The 18549-nt window shown below is 38.9% G+C and overlaps 1 protein-coding gene across 1 annotated transcript; it reads right to left on the reverse strand.

The window, feature by feature from the left end:
* Positions 1-84: 84 nt before the first annotated feature.
* LOC114352203 (uncharacterized) lies at positions 85-17405 on the reverse strand. The gene is given in 10 exon segments (XM_028303718.1): positions 85-6309; positions 6311-6657; positions 6996-7054; positions 8067-8177; positions 9963-10026; positions 10255-10330; positions 13764-13880; positions 14180-14275; positions 14834-14980; positions 16992-17405. Coding segments are annotated over 10 exon segments (3906 nt in total). The 5' UTR covers positions 17276-17405; the 3' UTR covers positions 85-3704.
* Between the last annotated feature and the right edge of the window lie 1144 nt (positions 17406-18549).

Genomic DNA, 18549 nt, shown 5'->3' on the forward strand with positions numbered 1-18549 from the left:
GCAGGTTTGACTCTCACAGTACCTAGTGCAAGCGAAAACCGACACTAAGGTGACGAACCTTTTCATTCAGCGACTGTACATGTATGGTTGTACCATTGATTATGTATAAAACTTTAACACAATCCTGCTAGCTAAAAAATTGACAAACTATCTAGAAAGAAACCGGGAACCATAAATTAAATATTAAGACAATACAATGTATATTTTGTGAAAGCATTATTTATACATTAGTTTTTTATTTGTCTCCTCAAAGATAGCTTGACACATTTGTGATGTAGGTACAAAGTGTGTTTACTCTTAGGAGATTGTGTCTTATTAAAGAGCGCATTATTTATAACATTGTATAATGTTCAGTAACGTGTTTATATCTTGTAAATGAGATGCTATATTAGTTCATTTAGTAACTTACTGTTTATAAAAAAAAAAAACAAAATGGTTCCCTCAGGCATAAGTCGACATCGTCATACATTTTCACAATCTTAATAGCAATAATGGACACATAATGACTGTTATTGGTTTATCTATTTTAATTGGTTATGTGAGATGGAATAAACATTAAAATATTTACACGTTGCTTTACTGTCTACTAACAATAAGAAAATGTACCTTAGCAAATGTACAACTTAAGAGTAATTAGGTACTAGTCGATTTTGGTAAGTTGTACCAAATTGGAATATTATAATATAACATTGATCACTTAAATCGTTCGTTGTCACATCCCTCTTACAAAGTGATGTTGAAATGAATTATTTTGGGTTGAAAATATCTACAAACTTTAAAACAGTCTTCGGTTTCACTTACATTAGCAATATCCCTGTCGATTCAGTGTGTTATTTGTACAAGCGTTATAACAAATGTTCTAATAAGCTTTTATCGTATTCATTTACGAGGCACAGGTAGAGGAAATATTTTAAATTGTAAATGACGCCATAAATGTAATGTGCAAATATTAATAGGGTCGGTATTTGTGTGAAATCCTATCATAACTCCAGTTTTAACTTTTTAATAGTATTCAGAAACTACACCCAAGAACGGCATCAACCCTATTTGAAGATCAATTTTATGTATAAATAATGAGTGCAACCAATCAATAAGTTTGAATTTGATCGATTGACCGTCACATAAGAGAATACCATTTTAGAGATTTGTGTCGGCGAATGTCTGTTTACTAACTCAAAAACGTTAGTATAAAAGTAAATATACTTTCCAAATATCCACCGATATACTGAGAAACCTGTTATATTTTTTATCATCTTAACTTTCTTTACAAAAGTAAACGAAGTTATTTCATGTAGACATTTCAGACATCAAAGATCTATTGCACTTTCGAGAAATGTCTTAAATAATTTTAGTCCTATTTGCAACCGCGCTGTTTTGTACAAAACGGAACTGTAAAATTCAAATGTTTTAACTTTCGCTTGTCAGAACCGAGCTTGCAAAACAATTTAAGGACCCTATTGGGAGCTAATCTATCTTTTGGACCACAATATGAAGCCGGCCGACTGTCTTCGGTTCAGGATGCGTGGGCGCAGGTGTGGAGAAGAGAACCTTTTGGCTTTTGTTTACTAAGAAAAGAGATAGATATATGTCATTTTTCGAACATCATTTTTCACGCCGTATTTAGTTGAATAAACATAAGGTCGAGGAATCCCTCCATACAGTGCACCCACGAGTTTAGTTTAAAAAATACAGAAGTAACTTAAATATCTAATATAAATTATAAGCTGCCTGTGTAACTTGTATCCCTCCAAAACATACCCCTTACTAATAAATGCTGTCTAGTAGACAAATAGTAACTTAACTATTATTATCTTTCCGTCAGCAATAAGAATTAGTAAGGAAATAATACATTACATAGCAAACCACTTTTTGAAATTTGCCAATTTAACGCAATTGATACGGATTATTACGTTTCGGTCGCTTCATTAGTTTAGGCCGGCCTCCTTTTCACAACGAACAAATAATATTTCGAATCGTCTCCTAAGCTCAATCAATGCAGCCATATTGGCAGATTTAAAATTTCACTTCGCATTTCATGCGTTCAATGTAAATTTAGTATATCAGTAAAATTTCTATGTGATAATAAAATATATTAAATCTTTGTGCTAACTTACAATAAATTCATTTTCATAAACTATAATACACTATTTATATTTCTCTTAAAACTCAATTTTAATTTATTCACTAAGCGCGCTTGGCACGCTGCATTGGTCTGGATAAATACTACATAGCTACAATCGTAACAATTTGTTGATGGAACTGTTGTTCAGCTAATTTACAGTATCACTATGGATTGTAACACTACGAAATATATAATGTATATATAAAATTTCGATGTTACCAATGTGATTTGTGATGAGCTTTCATATTGTCATTAGGCACATAACAGTTCAATATGCGACTTCTGTATCTTCAATTTCAATCGAATGTGCGTATAGATGCATTAGAGTTTAGACCAATAAAGCGAATGCTCATTCTTCTCTTTTAATTTTTTTATAAACATTCAGAGCATTAATCACTACGAATCACCAGTGTGACAAATGCTTTATAAACAGAACGCACTACATTTTAGGTATCGAGACATTTAAATTGTTCTACAATTGTCATTTGTAATAAAAAACTACTAGTGAACAAACACGTAACCAACATGTTTGGAGTCCAAACTGGACTGGCACCTAAAGATACCAAAACTCGATCCCCAATATTTGATTTATATCATAATAATTTAAATAGTTAGATATTATATTAATAGAACAGTCACAATTAGTCTAACGTTTTACACATTTGTTGAATTTTTAGCACTATGAAATCCTGTTCGAGCCCACAATAAATCTTAATAAATAAATAAAAAATTTACCATCGATTACACAGGAATGTGGAAATAATAATATTATATACATGCATGTATGTAAATTATTATCATAAAAAATCATGGTGTTTTACCAACAATGCTTGTGTTATAATAACAAATTAGGGCCATGATCATGTAATAGATAGAGTTAAAAAGTTGTCAATAATATAAAATGTTTAAAATAAAAATAGTAATAACACATACAATCCGCACAGATTAAAGTTAGGATAAGAAATGCGACGGCTGAAGTCTCTTTGCTCATTTTTTATACTGTTAAAGAGAGACAAAGTAACACCCGCTACATTTATTAATTCCAACCTCATTGTGTGAGTTTTTGTAAATAACAGTATTAAAATAGTTGTAAAATACATAATAGTCTAATTAATATAAGCCCGTGGTCTCCGAGCAAGACGGGCCATTAAATTCACAACTGTGAAAATTATTTACATATAAATTTTTCGTATCGCTCTGAGACCACGGAAGCGTTACAACAAACCATAGTAAATCAAATCGTAATAATAATATTGATATTGCAGACGCTTTCCCTTTAATGCATCGCGTGCAATCTGTCTAAGTCAGAATCATCATCATAGTAGCGTTTAATTTACTTTTGCTTACTTTCTAATAATTGAAATCGCATCGATTTTATATTTTATCACATATTGCAGTGCACATATTGACTCAATTTTGGGAGCGTGCGATCCGAAATCGGGCGCGCACAGCTCAGTTCGAGCCTTCACTGAAGGCATACACATAAACATTGTACTCTTTAGAGACATCCAACATTTCGGCATCCGTACGAACGACTAACGTTAACCTAGTATGTACAAGCGGCGATACGGACAACGGCTGACTAGAGGTCGACGTATGGCGTGCTGTCCATCTTGTCGAGGTCGGCCAGGAGCGCAGGCGTCAAGGGGTTGAGCATATCCTCGCGCAGCATGTCGTGCAGCGGCGACGCCAGGCCCTGCTCGCCGTCCATCATACCGTGCAGCTGGCCGGAGCCGCACACGGAGTTCCCGTTGATCAGGTAGTCCCCGTTGCTGTAGCTGAACACCCGCCTGTCCTCCACGAGCTGCGGCGTCGACGGCACGGACTTCGAGGACAAGCCGTTGGACACGCTCGAACAGTTGTCCCCGGGAAACAGCTCCCTCGAACGGCAGGAATCTATTTGCAGATTGGGCGCCGCCCTCTTGAAAGGCAGCGGCGTGCTCGGCACGGATCGCGACGAGTAGTACTTGCTCTTGTCGGTTTCCAACTCGGACAGATCGAATTCTATGCTGTTGGAACGTTTGAGAAAGTCGTCCACGTTGTCCGGGGCCGCGGCGTCGTTGCTGAAGCTCTGGTTGAACTGCGCGCCCCTGTCCAGCAAGTCTTCTCCGCTCGGAATCAGCGAGTTGAATTGTTCGTCGGACAATATTTGTTGTTCCGGCAGCGGATCACAACCGTTACTCAACGTGTCGTTGGAATTCAGGAGAGTCTGTCCTGCGCCTGCGTTGAGCACGTCGTTGCTGCTGTCTATTGCGTTGTATATCTTATCTAACGTTTCGGGATTGAGACACGCTTTCGATATATCGCAGGTCTCTGCTAAAGATCCAAAATCACAGAACTCGTTGGGAACGGGCGTCGGTGGAACCGAACCGACGGGAGTGTTGTTGTAACTCAGCAATCCTAGGTTGTTGATAGCTTGTTTGAGCGGCACCGATTGTGACCGGAAAGAGTCGTGACCCGATCTGAAGTTGACGACCGGTTCTTGGAAAAATTGGCTCACCTCACTCGACAACGGATCGGCGGACAGAGGTTGTGTGAGCTCTCCGTTCATGTGATCCCGCATCGGTACATTGGGCAAAAAGTTTAAAGTTAAATTATTAGCACCATTTGGTAAATTACCGCAATGAAAATGCGTTTTGTACTGAGACGACAGAATATTCGGAGAGGGCGGAGCCGACATCGGTTGCAGCGACGGGCAGTACTTGCCCGGCCCGCACATGGGCGTCTTGTTCATAAATTTTTGGTCGTTGGGTATTGCAAACTGTTTAGGACACTGGTCAGCCATTCCTAGCGACAGTGGATTTCTTCTTTTACGCCCGTTGAGCTTCGGTATAGGTCTGGGACACAGACGCGAGCGTGGAACGGGCGTGTTTCTCGGGCTAACGAAAGGACTGGCCGCTGTGCTGTGAGAAATAGGCGACGTTTGTAAAGAACTACTCATTATCGGTTTATTCACTTTGGTCGGGCTTTGACATCTCTGGCCGAACCCCAAAGGCGACTTGGAATGGAAATTTCCAGGCGAGTGGCAACCATCAGAAATGGGTACGAAATCGTACTGCTGCGTTCTAGAAGTCGGGCTTTGCGGCTCATTGTGACAGTGGCCGTTGTACACGGGCGTCCCGCCGACCGACGGCAACATTTGACCGGAGTTGTCGCCGACGTACGACAGGGACGTCCCGTTTTCGTGCACGGTCGAATGCTTATTATTAGCGACGCCTTGATTCACGGTCGGACCGTTAACCGCTTCGACGTCGCCGGGCCCCCCGAGCGGTTTGAACGCCCCCTCCGAGACGACGGGCAGCTTCATATTTTGCTGATTATGCGCATCCTCCTGACTCGAGTCGAGCTGGGCGTCCGGATCGATCGTCATATTCTGGGACGAGGATCCGCTTTGGTTCTTCAGATTCTTCGCCAACAATTCTCGGAGCTGCGATATTTTTTCGTTCTTACCCTGACTGTGGTCATCTTGGGGGTCTTGGCTCGTCTCTAAAAAAGGCCCGCCGGCGTCGTCCGCGCCGGGCGCGACGGCGGGCGGGGGCGCGGGCGGGGGGGCGCCGTCGCGCGTCTGGAAGTACTGCAGCAGCTCCTCCTCGTGCTCCTGGCTGCTGCCCTCGTTGAGGTAGTCGTCCAGGTCGTGCTTGTCGATGTTGCAGATGCTGATGACGCGCTCGCGGTTGAGGATCTCGGTGTGCCGCTCCTCGCAGATGACGCCGGTGCGGACGCTGATGCCGTCGAGCCCGCAGCAGGCGTCGGGCGTGGCGGCGCGGGGCGCGCGGCGGCGGCGCCGGGGCTCCGCCCTAGGGGTCGGCGCCTTCGCCGCCCGCGTGGGACTCGCCGCCTCCTGTTCCTCCCGGGCCAGCGCCGCGGCGGTGCTTTTGGACCGGCTCGTTAAGTTTTTTGGATCCTCTAAAAAAGCAACCTCGGGGCGAGCGGCGGGCGCGGGCGGCGCGGCGGAGGTGGAGGCGGCGGCGGCGGCGGTGGCGGCGTGGCGCGCGGCGGCCAGCTTCCCGCCGAGGATTTCGGCGGCGCGCATCTTCTTGGGCAGGTACTCGGTGTGGAAGTCGCCGGGCGGCGGGGGGCGCCCGGCGCGCGCCTCGCTCTGGTAGGTCTCGAGGATGAGCTTCTTGCCGGGCAGGGGAAGGCGCGGGTGGGGCGGATGAGGTGGGTGGGGCGGATGGGGTGGGTGGGGCGGATGGGTCGGATGAGGCGGGTGGGGCGGGTGCGGCGGGTNCCCAGCCGTCGCTGCTGAGGTTGATGGGCGCGGGCTCGGGCGCGGCGGGGTCGCGGTAGGGCTCGAAGGCGTAGGGGTCGCGGCAGGGCGGCGCGGGCGCGGGCGGGTGCGCGCGCGGCGGCGCGGCGTAGGCGGGGTAGGGCGCGGGCGCGGGGTAGGCGGGGTAGGGCGGCGCGTAGGGCTCCGGCGGCGGCTCGCCCTCGTGCTTGACGGGCGGGTGGAGGCCGTACGACGTGGACGGCGGCGACTCCCCGGCCGCCTCCTGGCCCTTGTTTTTCTTCGGACGACCGGGAGTCCCTGGCGCCTACGATTGATAAAAATACGTCTTACATCCTAGCAAAATTATTTTTATGCCTGCGTAAAACGCATTCGTTTAAACTTTAAACCATTGATTCCCAAAATGGGGGGCGCAAAGACCTTTAAAGGGGGGCGCGGGCCATTTAGTATAAAAAACCTGCGAGCACTGAGAGAATGCATTCCACTGCTCGATACGACTAATAAATAATCTTGACTGGAGGAGGCGGGGCGCGGAATTTTTTGTATGGTCGAAAGGGGGCGCGTCTCAAATAACTTTGGGAACCAATACTTTAAACGAATGACTCGTACAAAGTACGAAGTTACTGTTAAGTGAAAAAAACTCACCTGAATCTTCCGTTTCAGTTGTTTCATCAGCTGCCTACTTGCCGTTTCGTCAGGTGGTACTAAAATAAAAAAGAAACATAATTACTAAGTTATTTTAAAACATGGCATTTTGAATTTTTCTCCTGCTCCCCTAGAAAAAATAACATTTGGATGGACAGTGTGAATTCTGTAAACTCTTCTATGCTTCCAAGTATTTTTGTAACCGACTACTTCGTTTCACGAAGCGATTGTGAAAATGAACCAGTCAAGAAAGCTACTTTTTCCTGTCCTAGAAAAAGTATCATTCTTGACAGATTTATGAAATTCGTGAAAGCCATTATTTCATCAATTGAATCTTATTTTCACAAGAACAATGTATAAACTTGACACTGGCTATAATATGCAAGACACTTGAAGCCATACCTTAACAAAAAAACCGGCCAAGTGCGTGTCGGACTCACGCACAAAGGGTTCCGTACCATTGATTTATGAAATTAAAATAATTTTTTTTAATTCAAGTTATTTGTATGAAAGATTACGCGGTAATAAGCGGTTTACGATTTACGAGGTATTAAAAAAAAACTACTTACTAGATCTCGTTCAAAACAATTTTCGTTGGTAGTTTTTATAGTAATGTACATCATATGGTTTTTTTTAGATTTTTCATTTTCTTATTTTAGAAGTTAGAGGGGGGGGGGACCAACTTTTTTCCACTTTGGAAGCGTCTGTCACGCAAACTATTCGATTTAGAAAAAAAGTATTTTAGAAACCTCGATATCATTTTTAAAGACCTATCCATAGACACCCCAAACGTATGTGTTTGATGAAAAAAAAATTTTTAGTTTCAGTTCTAAGTATGGGGAGCCCCCAATATTTATTATTATTTTTTTATTTTTGCATCAAAATCTTAATGCGGTTCACAGAATACATCTACTTACCGAGTTTCAACAGTATAGCTCTTATAGTTTCGGAAAAAAATGGCTGTGACATACGGACGGACAGACAGACATGACGAATCTATGATGGTTCCGTTTTTTGCCATTTGGCTACGGAACCCTAAAAAGAAAGAAATTCTAAAACGTCCCAACTTACCGTGCGGCTGCGCGAGCGGCGGCGGCGACGCGCTGGGCGGGCCGGGCGGCGCGAGCGCGGCCCCGCCCACCAGATGCCGCGACAGCTCCAGAATGCTCGGGAACTTTATGCCTGGAACCACGGTAATAATATCATACAGTATTGTAACTTCATATAAACAGACGAAACGAGAACTTTCTTTCGAAATTCAAAACTCGGTATGCGCTCGGTATGCAAAAGTCGGGGGTGTCGCGAATGTACCGAATGGACGTCGGTGGCCAAGTGTTAAAAATGACAAAACTGATTGAATTTGATTGACCGTCATTTACGGTCAAATTGGTCAAAAACTAGTCAAATTGACATTTTCAGACAGTTTGATTTGAAATGAAAATTATATTGTATTAAACCAGCTTTTGCCCACGACTTCGCCCGCCCAAAATTAAAGTAACAGATTATTATGATTATTAAAGTTTCAAAATAGTTTTTCTTTAAGTAGTTTTTAAGTAGTTTTTCCTAAATTCAATCTACTAATCACAAAACGACACACATTTTTAACATATTCCATTCACAAAGTATTTTGTTTGTCTAACTAAATAAAAAACTACAATCACAAAACTAGATAGAAATTCTAAATAGGCAGATGTAATTAAACTGGGTAATGTAGGTGGGCAGTCCTATCGCATGTTGTCATACTGTGACGTACCGCGCGACTTTTGACATTTATTTCAAAAATATGGCCGAGTTGGAATACTGTATAGATAGTATTACCGTGCTGGAACCGACGGCACACGTGGAACATTGGAACAATCCAATATTTATTCACTTTCAACATTACTTGTAAAAATCTAAACGTTAAAATAATTCGGTATCTCGGTTATAGCACAGAATAATAATAAGTACTACGTACAGAAGTTTTACTTCGCGAAGGTATTTAAAAAAATGTATGCTCAATGTCATTAACAATATGGTGTAATTTAGCTTGTCTCAAGAGTCAAGCAAGTTTGTCAGAAGTTTTGTTGACAAACGTCAGTGATCGGTACTGCGCCGAAGCTATAGGGCTGACTTCGGTAAAATGATGTGACGTGAGGTGCCAATCTGCAGAAAATGGCGGAGGAAATACATGATTTAGCACGAATTATCATGAATGATATTAACTACTTATTTACCTCTCAGTGTCTTGAGGCAACTTAAAAAAGTACATTCTGTGTTTTTTATTATTATTTAGGCAGTTAAATACTGCACAGTATTTAGTACACCATTTTCTTTATTTTTTCCATCATACACAAGAATACGCGTGCGTGAGTCAATGTTCGCTCGTATGTGAGGCCTTGTCGAATAGTACTCTTGTAGGGGGCAATCGTGCGTGTTTTGTTTTCGATGTAAACTCGCGGAGATGAACAGGCCTGGTTATAGTTCCAAAATACTGAACTGTCCTGTGCATGACATTGACAGTGGGGCGCCACCGTCTATACTAGATCGCTGGTTCCGATTTTTGCCATGTTGGAAACCATATAGTTGAACGATGGTAGCGCCCCCCTGTCATTGAGTTTGGTGGGATAGTTCAGCGTGGGTCATCTTTAAAGGGAATAAGCTGCTGTCATGGTGACATTTACGTAAGTAATGTTAATGTCACACTAGAAACGTCAGAATAGAGGGACGCGCACGGACGTCTTCGCGCGCTTTTATGCTAAGTGATTAATTGTATTGTAAATGAGGCAATATAATGTGCAAGATATGTATCCACTGCTTTATTTATGCGAATAGATCTACCGGCCTCTAATAATATGCAGTATTTCCGTTATGCTAGCACAGCAACCATAACACAAGCATCTAATATGCTTGCTTATTTTGGGGCTAGATGGCTCTGTGTGAAATTGATCAAAGATATTTATATTATTTATTAAGTGTTGCTCTTACCCAGTTTTGATTCGGCCCAGTCACACACTATTCGCTCCGTTTCTCTCGATCCCACATTTACCTCCTGAAATAAACACAAACATTTCCTGTTACATTACTCTTATTTGACGAAATTTAAATTCAATAGTCTTTGTTGGTCTCCTCACTTAACCGACAGTAGTTATCAATCGAGTTTATTATCATCTTTGTGTTTGTAAATATTTTTATAATCATCGCATAATAATTTACAAAATATTGTCATCTAACGTGTATTGTATAATTATGTATGTACCTAATGACCAATTAAACTTACCTTCGAAGATTCGCCTAAATCTGGCAATTGTGGTACTTCTAACTTGACCTTTTTCCGAAGGCCAGCATAGCAATATCTGTAAAATAAAAAAGACACTTTAATGGTTAACTGTTTGAACTGTTTCTTTCGTTTTATTGAAAAAGCCGGCTTTTAATTTAAAACGGTCTACTAAACTTTTAACCCCTTATTAATAAAAGTTATACCCTAGTTGAACTCTGGTTTAAATAGTCATTTAGTATGGTTAAGTCATTTTAATCCAGTGTTCATCCCGGGTGTAACTTTTTATTAATAAGGGGGATAATTTTCAAACTAAAATAAGTACCCCTTAATTTTACATCACACAAACTCGTGTAACTATTGCTAGATCTAAATTGAATTATTGTAGACCCTATAATTTTAGAGTAAGGACAGTTGCAATCGTTTGTATGATTTCTTTGCTAAAATAGATTGAATGTTAACCCTGAGGCTGAGTTTCACCACCTAACTTTAACTATAACGATAACCGGTGTGTTTTGTATGGAGTTTGGCAGATTTTTGATGTTTGTCAAAGTTAAAGGAAGATGGTGCAATCCAGCCTTAGACTGAATAATTTTAGAGAGATAGCTAGCATAATGTAACATAGATAGGTATGAGGATAATAATCATAAACAAATAACTTCAATAAGGTACACATTATTGCTTTTAGCGTAAAATAACAAAAATATGTCATTAAATTATTTACATCATAATCATATTGACCCAGAACAATCAATGCATTGAAATGTCACTATCACGCCACGTCACAGATAAGACAATACACATGTGCTACTAGCACGAGCGTTCAAGATAAAGTCATAGACCGATTGCATAATTTTCTATTATTATTAGAAGTAAACATCAAGATTTATCTCTGATAACTTGTTTTTTCTCAGCTATGTTTATTATATTACACAACTTTTTTCAGTCTTTAAAACATCACATTTCATCTCTTTTTGCAAAACAGTATTATAACGACTTAAGAGCGTTTACGCCGTTTGGCGCAAAAACAGTACTTTTTCAACCCGTTACAATAATTAACCAGTAATAATACAAATATGTTATAGGCATAAATAGTTAGACAATTTCGTCGTCTAAATAGTTAGTTGAGAAAATATTTCGATTAGTTTAGTATTTAAGAATTCTGTCAAGATAAGTCCACACAGGTTTTCAAATTTCCACTTTAGTGTCAGTTTACAAGCTGAATTTTTTATAAAAATACTGTGAAAACGATATAACAAATATTTATATCCTATAGCATAGGTCCTTAGGCAAATAGTTGAGAAAATTCTTAGATTTAAGCATTTTACAATAAGAAATAACAAAATCAAAGAACGCGAAATAACCGAAAATCAAAGTGAGTTTTACAGCATTATTCTTCTTTAATTCAACATAAAAATAGCTTAATATAATAAAATAACATCTTCTTTAAAATATTTACTTTGAAACGATATATTACTTCATTGTTATTGTTTTGCTATAAACATTTGAAAACTATTAAAAAACGCCGCGCGCGAATCATTTCCAATGATGCCCTTGAAATGCCGCGCTTCGCGTAAACGCTCTTAAGAGCGCTTTTAAATTGCCGTTGTCTGTACTTAGGTAGAGAATGCCTCCTGATATTAAGTCCGCCATTTGTAAATTTTTCTTTACATGCAATATAGCTAAAAAATATATGTCCTTTCCCAAGACTCAAAGTATCTCTAGGTATAGCGGTTTAATAATGAAGAGGTAATAGACAGACACCCGATTTCGCATTAACAATAATTTAGTATAGGTTAAATTCTAATTTCGCGAAAAGTGCGCGTCTTGAAAATATCGCAAGCGGATCTTAGGTCACATTTCGTACACATTTGAGCGACATGAGTAAGATAAGCGACACGTGATTAAGCAAACCCTTTAGATAAGTTGTTCAAACAACCATCTTCACGATTTTCATTAATTACATTTTAGAAAATATTTTTTTTAGATGACATTAACTTGATAAAGTTCAAGCCTACATTGTAGCTAGGTAGTTAGGTATATGGAAAAAACTTCTTTCGTATTATTGTGTACTGTCGTCGTTTCAGCCAAATGACGTCCACTGCTGGACAAAGGCCTCCCCCAAGGTTTTCCATAATGAACGGTCCTGCGCTGCCCGCATCCAGGCTCTTCCCGCGACTGTATGGGTACATAATTGGTTAACCCCCAAGTGATTAATCTATACTTTTTAAGAGCTGTTTAGGTAATTCTCCTATGAATTTTGTAGTGCAGTACAACCCTATAAGGTCACTTGTTCGCCTGTTAGAATTAATGGTTAATAATGTGAAATACCCTAGAAGTTTAAAAGTTGATTATCAAGAGTTATAGTTATAAATAGTAAGTAGCATAACTTACATACTTTTTAAATCTACATTCTCAGTACGTTCAGCGTTTAATTTGTGTAGATATGATATGTTACTTCATACGTTATCGCGCATTATAAAATTGATTTACTATCTATGAGTAACCGCTACTGATAAATTTAATTAGTACATTATTTCAAAGACCGAAATTATTTTGGTAGGAGTTTCTTTAGAAAATATTACAATACTAGAAATAAATAAGCAGTAGCGAATTTATGATTGAATTTTCGAGTTGAATCTGGCTAATTGAGAAGTTGGAAACATAAAAAAGACTTCTTTCGAGTTCTAAACAGCTTTGATATCAAGCCATGAAGCGTTTATGTCGTCTGGCGAGCATTGATATCTAAAATGACTACATCATTCTTATCGGTCAATCAGGTCAAATCTTTATTGCACTTTTTGGTAACTTTTTCATAAAAAGTAAAAGAAGTCACAAACTTTTTTTAAATCGGTTTTGCGGTATGGTTTGATTACGATCGCTTCTGGCATCTATTTCTTCTGATCAATAATCTCTGCTATCGGAGTGGCGAGATTACCAAGTCATTATACTTATTTTGACTATAGCTGATCGTGACAATATAAACAGATCAGATTACAATATAGCGATCGTTTTGTCTTATGTTTCAGTTCGGATTCTAATATTAATGATATCGTTCTCAGTATCCACGTTTATTTGACGCATTATTCACGTTCTATATGGTTATTTTACAGGGCGCTATCAAGTATCAAACGAAGCGGTGCTTCTTCTGTATATTCCATGCATCCAAAAGTTTGTATTATGCAGGGATCATTCCGGCAACCTCTGACAAAGTACAGTTCTTAAACGAACCACTAGGCCAGCCGGTCGTGACGTGATAGAGAGAAACTATACTATGTATCGTTCGTTTCAACCAATTGACAATGGCCTTCCACAACGTCCGGTGACCGGTTCCACCTGCATCCAGGCACCTCCCGCGACCTTTATCAGTCAGATCGTCGGTCCATCAAAAGGAGATAGTAGACTATACTAACTACTAGACGATACTATTAATTTTCCTTGCAAAATTAGTCTTTTTTCAACTGCATAAGATGCCGCAATGTTAAGTTTGACGTGCCTTCGTGTGTACTTACCGAGAATTCCCGCGAGTCCCGAGGCGCCGCGGCCGCACCGTGGGGTAAACTTGTTTCATCACTTTGCCGAAGTCGGCAGTCGAAAGGGGCTTCATGTTACTGCTCATGCAGTGTGCACTGTGGAACAAAGATAAAAACGTAAGATCCTTAATCAGTATGCGAGTCGCTGAAAGTGCATACCTATCTATTTTAAATACTTAACAAATTCGGATAATGAGTAGATAAGTATTTAATTGCAAGTTTTGAGTTTTTTAAAGCAAAATTCGAATTAAAACTCGCGAAAAGAAAATACGGAGTTCTCGATGCAGGTAAAGCTTGGATGAAAGAAGATACAGTCGCACAGGAAATTATTCATTTCCTTGTAAAATAGATAAGTTTATTTTAAGTAACTTTATAAAACCAGACCTAATACTTACATATATTCATCATATACATCTTGTTTGGGCAAAGAAACGTCGGGGTCAACTTCTAAATGTGTCTGTATCCATGTTACAGTCTGCTGAAGTTCAGCCCTGAAAATGTTAAGCAATATTAGAAAAGCTTGCTCACTGATGAAAAACTTCATTAAGAAAAATTACGAAATACTATGTAAATATGTTTAAGGACAGAATAATTTATTTGGCCACAAGTTATACGCGGGAGTTACACAATACACTACTAATGGTAGTAGCATTATCTAGTGCCCATTATAGACAATCTAATTTCACATTATAGTTTTACAGGAATCCTACTATCCTACTAATATTATAAATGCGAAAGTTTGGATGTCTGGATGGATGTTTGTTACTCTTTCATGCAAAAACTACTGAACGGATTTTGAGGAAACTTCAGTATTATTCTCTATAACCCAGATTAACATATAGGCTATAATTTATGACGATCTGTGACAAACTAAATTTCAAAAAAGCTAGTATGTAATAAAAGTTATTTAAAAGAATAACATTGGTGCACCAAAGGTCCACAATATCTGAATTTGGCAAAAACACATACATAATTATGTTTTTTAAGCCACCATGGCCGCATGGACGTGATTTATGGCTTAACATGCTCTTGAAGCACAACAAACTTACCTTGAGCCCAAAGGGTTAATAGGCTGTTTCAAGGGGTCGTGTGGTGGTACTCCGGTCGGCAGCCGCAGATACAATAGCAGGCGCTCTGCGCCGCTTAAAGCCTCCACTGCTTCTAGCAGTTGGGCCACTCGCTGTCGACCTTCTTGGCTGAAATATTGACAAAACGCTACTAGCACCACACATTAATCAATAGAAACATCGTACTAATATCCTACTTAATATTATAAGTGTGAAAGTTTGGATGTCTGGATGTTTGTTACTCTTTCACGCAAAAACTACTGAACGGATTTTGATGAAACTTTACAGTATTATTGTTTATAACCCAGAATAACATATAGGCTATAATTTATGACGTTCAGTAGTTTTTGCGTGAAAGAGTAACAAACATCCAGACATCCAAACTTTCGCATTTATAATATTAGTAGGAAGTAGGATTATAAATGCGAAAGTAACTCTGTCTTGCTTTCACGCCTAAACCACTGAACCGATTTTAATGAAATTTGGCATAGAGATAGTTTGAGTCCCAGGAAAGGACATAGGATAGTTTTTATTTCGGTTTTTGAAACAGGGACGCGGGAAATAAAGTTTTTCTGCGACAGACAAAATTACACGCGGGCGAAGCCGCGGGCGGAAAGCTAGTAATTACATACATTAACAGTAGGTACAACAAAAACGTTCAGATGGAGCTAAACATCCTCATTGTGGTCTCGTTTAAATGACCACCAAACCACATATTATTTTTCTTTTATGGCATTTTGTGGCCAACTCGGTTATAGTGGTAAGTATTTATGAAATTGGTGTTTGCAATTCATCTGATAAATAATACAATTCACATAAAAAGGCTAGTGCCCGTTTTCACCATCAATTTCTAAACTTTAAGTGACCCCTATGAAAACAAAATTCCTGTTATATGTTACCATAGGGGTTACTTAAAAATTAGGGTTTTATGGTGAAAAAGACAGGCATGGTGTCTTATATGAAATTTACTTTTTCTAAATAAATTTATTAAAAGCTATATTAGTGTTCATGTAACAGAATTAGTTTAAAAACTGATCTAGAAACTAATTCAAATCCTCTCTTTGTTTGATTTTATTAACAAATCATAATAAGTGAAACTAAGACTGTAGCTGGAATATTTATGAAGCCAAATGATATGTACCTTATCATTAAATTTTAAGCCAAATCAAAGATTTTGATTACTTTTGAAAATCATGTTACTTGGGGAGTATAAAAGTTATGATTTTAGTTTCTCTACAACTATTTTTGTTCATAACAATGATAATTTTTAAAAATCCCTATTAATACTCTATTAACATTAAAGACCAATAAATAAGGAAATAAATAATATTGAGAACACAGAATGATACACAACATAGAGGCCTCAGTTTTTTTTTTAATTTTATAAACATTTGTACTAAAAAGTTGACTAAACAAGAATGTCTAAATCTACCAAGGAAACACAGTTATTCAGTTTTATACTATTAGTGTATTACCACTATTATTGTTATTTAGTATATTATTTTTCAAATATAGGTTTAGATAAGTTACAGTGTAATTAAGTAATGGGAAATCATGGTAATTTATAATAATTAATCAGATGGTTTATCATGTTTCGTTTTAACATACTTATTTTAATACACTTGAATACCTTCGTCAAATAACAAAATATAAAAATCATACATGTTTTTGTTATCCATAATGAGGAAGCTTTTGGTCTGCATGATCAGGGCAATGGTACCTATATTTATTTTTGTATATTTTTGGATTTCTAAAGGTCAAGGTTATCCATTCTTTGGCTTTAAATAAATAAGTAAATAAATAGTAAAAAGTAATTCAGTTATATTTTGAATTTTGACTATTACCTATCACAGACTTACTATCATAACACTCCCCAGAAAGTATTTTGAGACATTATTTACTTACTGTCAAAGAATGTATTGGAAATTTGCTTTGATTGTAAGTGTATATAAAAACTAAATATACAAATACGCTCCAAATATATGAGTTTTCAAACAAAGTACTCTATACTGATGTGAATGATAAAAAGAAGTACTTGTGCCTACAAAAACCGATTCCCATACAGCTCCATTATGTTGTCAAATCAATTGGTGTAATCAAATATTGGTGATAACGAGTAAAGTTAGTAGAAGCTCAGTACCTGAGGGTGTTCTCTACGATCTGCTGCATGGAAGCTATTTTGGCAGTGTCCATTTTGGACTCCTTGCCCTTCGCGGGGTCAGCACCAGCGCCCGCGCTGCCTGATGACCCTGGGGAGCAGCTCGCGACGGCGACACTTTCTTTATCGTAAGACGCAGTTTGCGTATGTTTTGGATGATTGACATTTTCCCGATGAAGTTTCGCGTCATCCACTTCTCTTTCGGTTTTTATATTTTTCGCACTTTCTTCAGCAGCCCATGGTTGAAATGGAGTTGTTCTATCCATTCTAGCCTTGGTGAGCCATAAAACTCAAGTTACTGGACCTCATATTGCATTTTTTATCAAGAAATCTAAAATGCGTAACTAAAAAACTCCATTTTCTTGACAATTTGACATTTGATCAGCTGTGGGTGAGGTAGGGGAGGGGGAGGCACAAAGTGAAGTGGGCTGCTGAAGGAGCTCCAATACACGTGCCCATTAGAGATGGGTTATACTAGGTAAATTTGATACTAGGTGCACCTATTCCAAGTATTTATTAATACGTGATCCAAATACCTGTTCCACTTAGTACGTAGTAATTTACCATACTTGACGCGACTAGTGCGGAGTGCGGACTAATCCACGTATTATGACTTTAAAATACAATTTTCTTTGAAAAGATACAACCGTAGTATTAATAATGCAATTTGAAATTGAATAACTTGTAGAATAGAATGTTTCTTCTATAAAAAATAAACACTTCAAAAATCGGACGTGTGACGGCTCATGTCAAACTGAGAGTGTTCCATTTCAACATTTTTTCACATCGCTCACAAAACGCTTACAGATTAAAGAAATATCACAGATATCGCTAAATTTATCAACGTTGATGTCAAAAATAGCAAATCTCCATACATGTAAAGGAACACGCCCAAATTGACAAAGAAACACAGACAAAAAATCTTGGTGACAAAACTCCCCATGGGTCATCTACTACCAAAAATTTCTGGGAACTTTTGTCACCACCGGTATTTTAGCGGGTAACTTCTCAGAAACAGGAGTTAAATTCTATCTAATCAACACTCGAAAACTATTCCAATTTAATCTAATTATCAAATTACTATTTCAATACAAATTATGCAATTATCACGGACGCGTGACAACAAACCAAAACAAACCTGTCGGAAGAATAAAAACTGGTTTTTTACCGGCTAGTCAACAAGGAGTGAGCTGGATGAGAGAGAACAAAAATTAAAATATTCAAAACCTTACCTGTGTACAAATAGAGTTTAAATTACGTAATACATCAAACACCTATTCCTATCTCACACCTGCCTGCGCTCAAATTTGTTTGTCAGACAGAGACGGAGTGAATCTCTACGTTCGCACATAAGCTTAGCGAGAAATACGCGGTGCACGTAATACACGACTACGGATTATGCAATAATAACCTCTATTACTTTGATGGTAGGGTCGGAAATCGTGTAATTTAAAAAATACTTAGCGAGAAATACGCGGTGCGTGTAATACACGACTACGTATTATGCAATAATAACCTCTATTACTTTGATGGTAGGGTC

Source organism: Ostrinia furnacalis, unplaced genomic scaffold (genome assembly GCF_004193835.3).
Source record: "Ostrinia furnacalis isolate ACB-3 unplaced genomic scaffold, ASM419383v2 OfSCF1268, whole genome shotgun sequence".
NCBI lineage: Eukaryota > Metazoa > Arthropoda > Insecta > Lepidoptera > Crambidae > Ostrinia > Ostrinia furnacalis.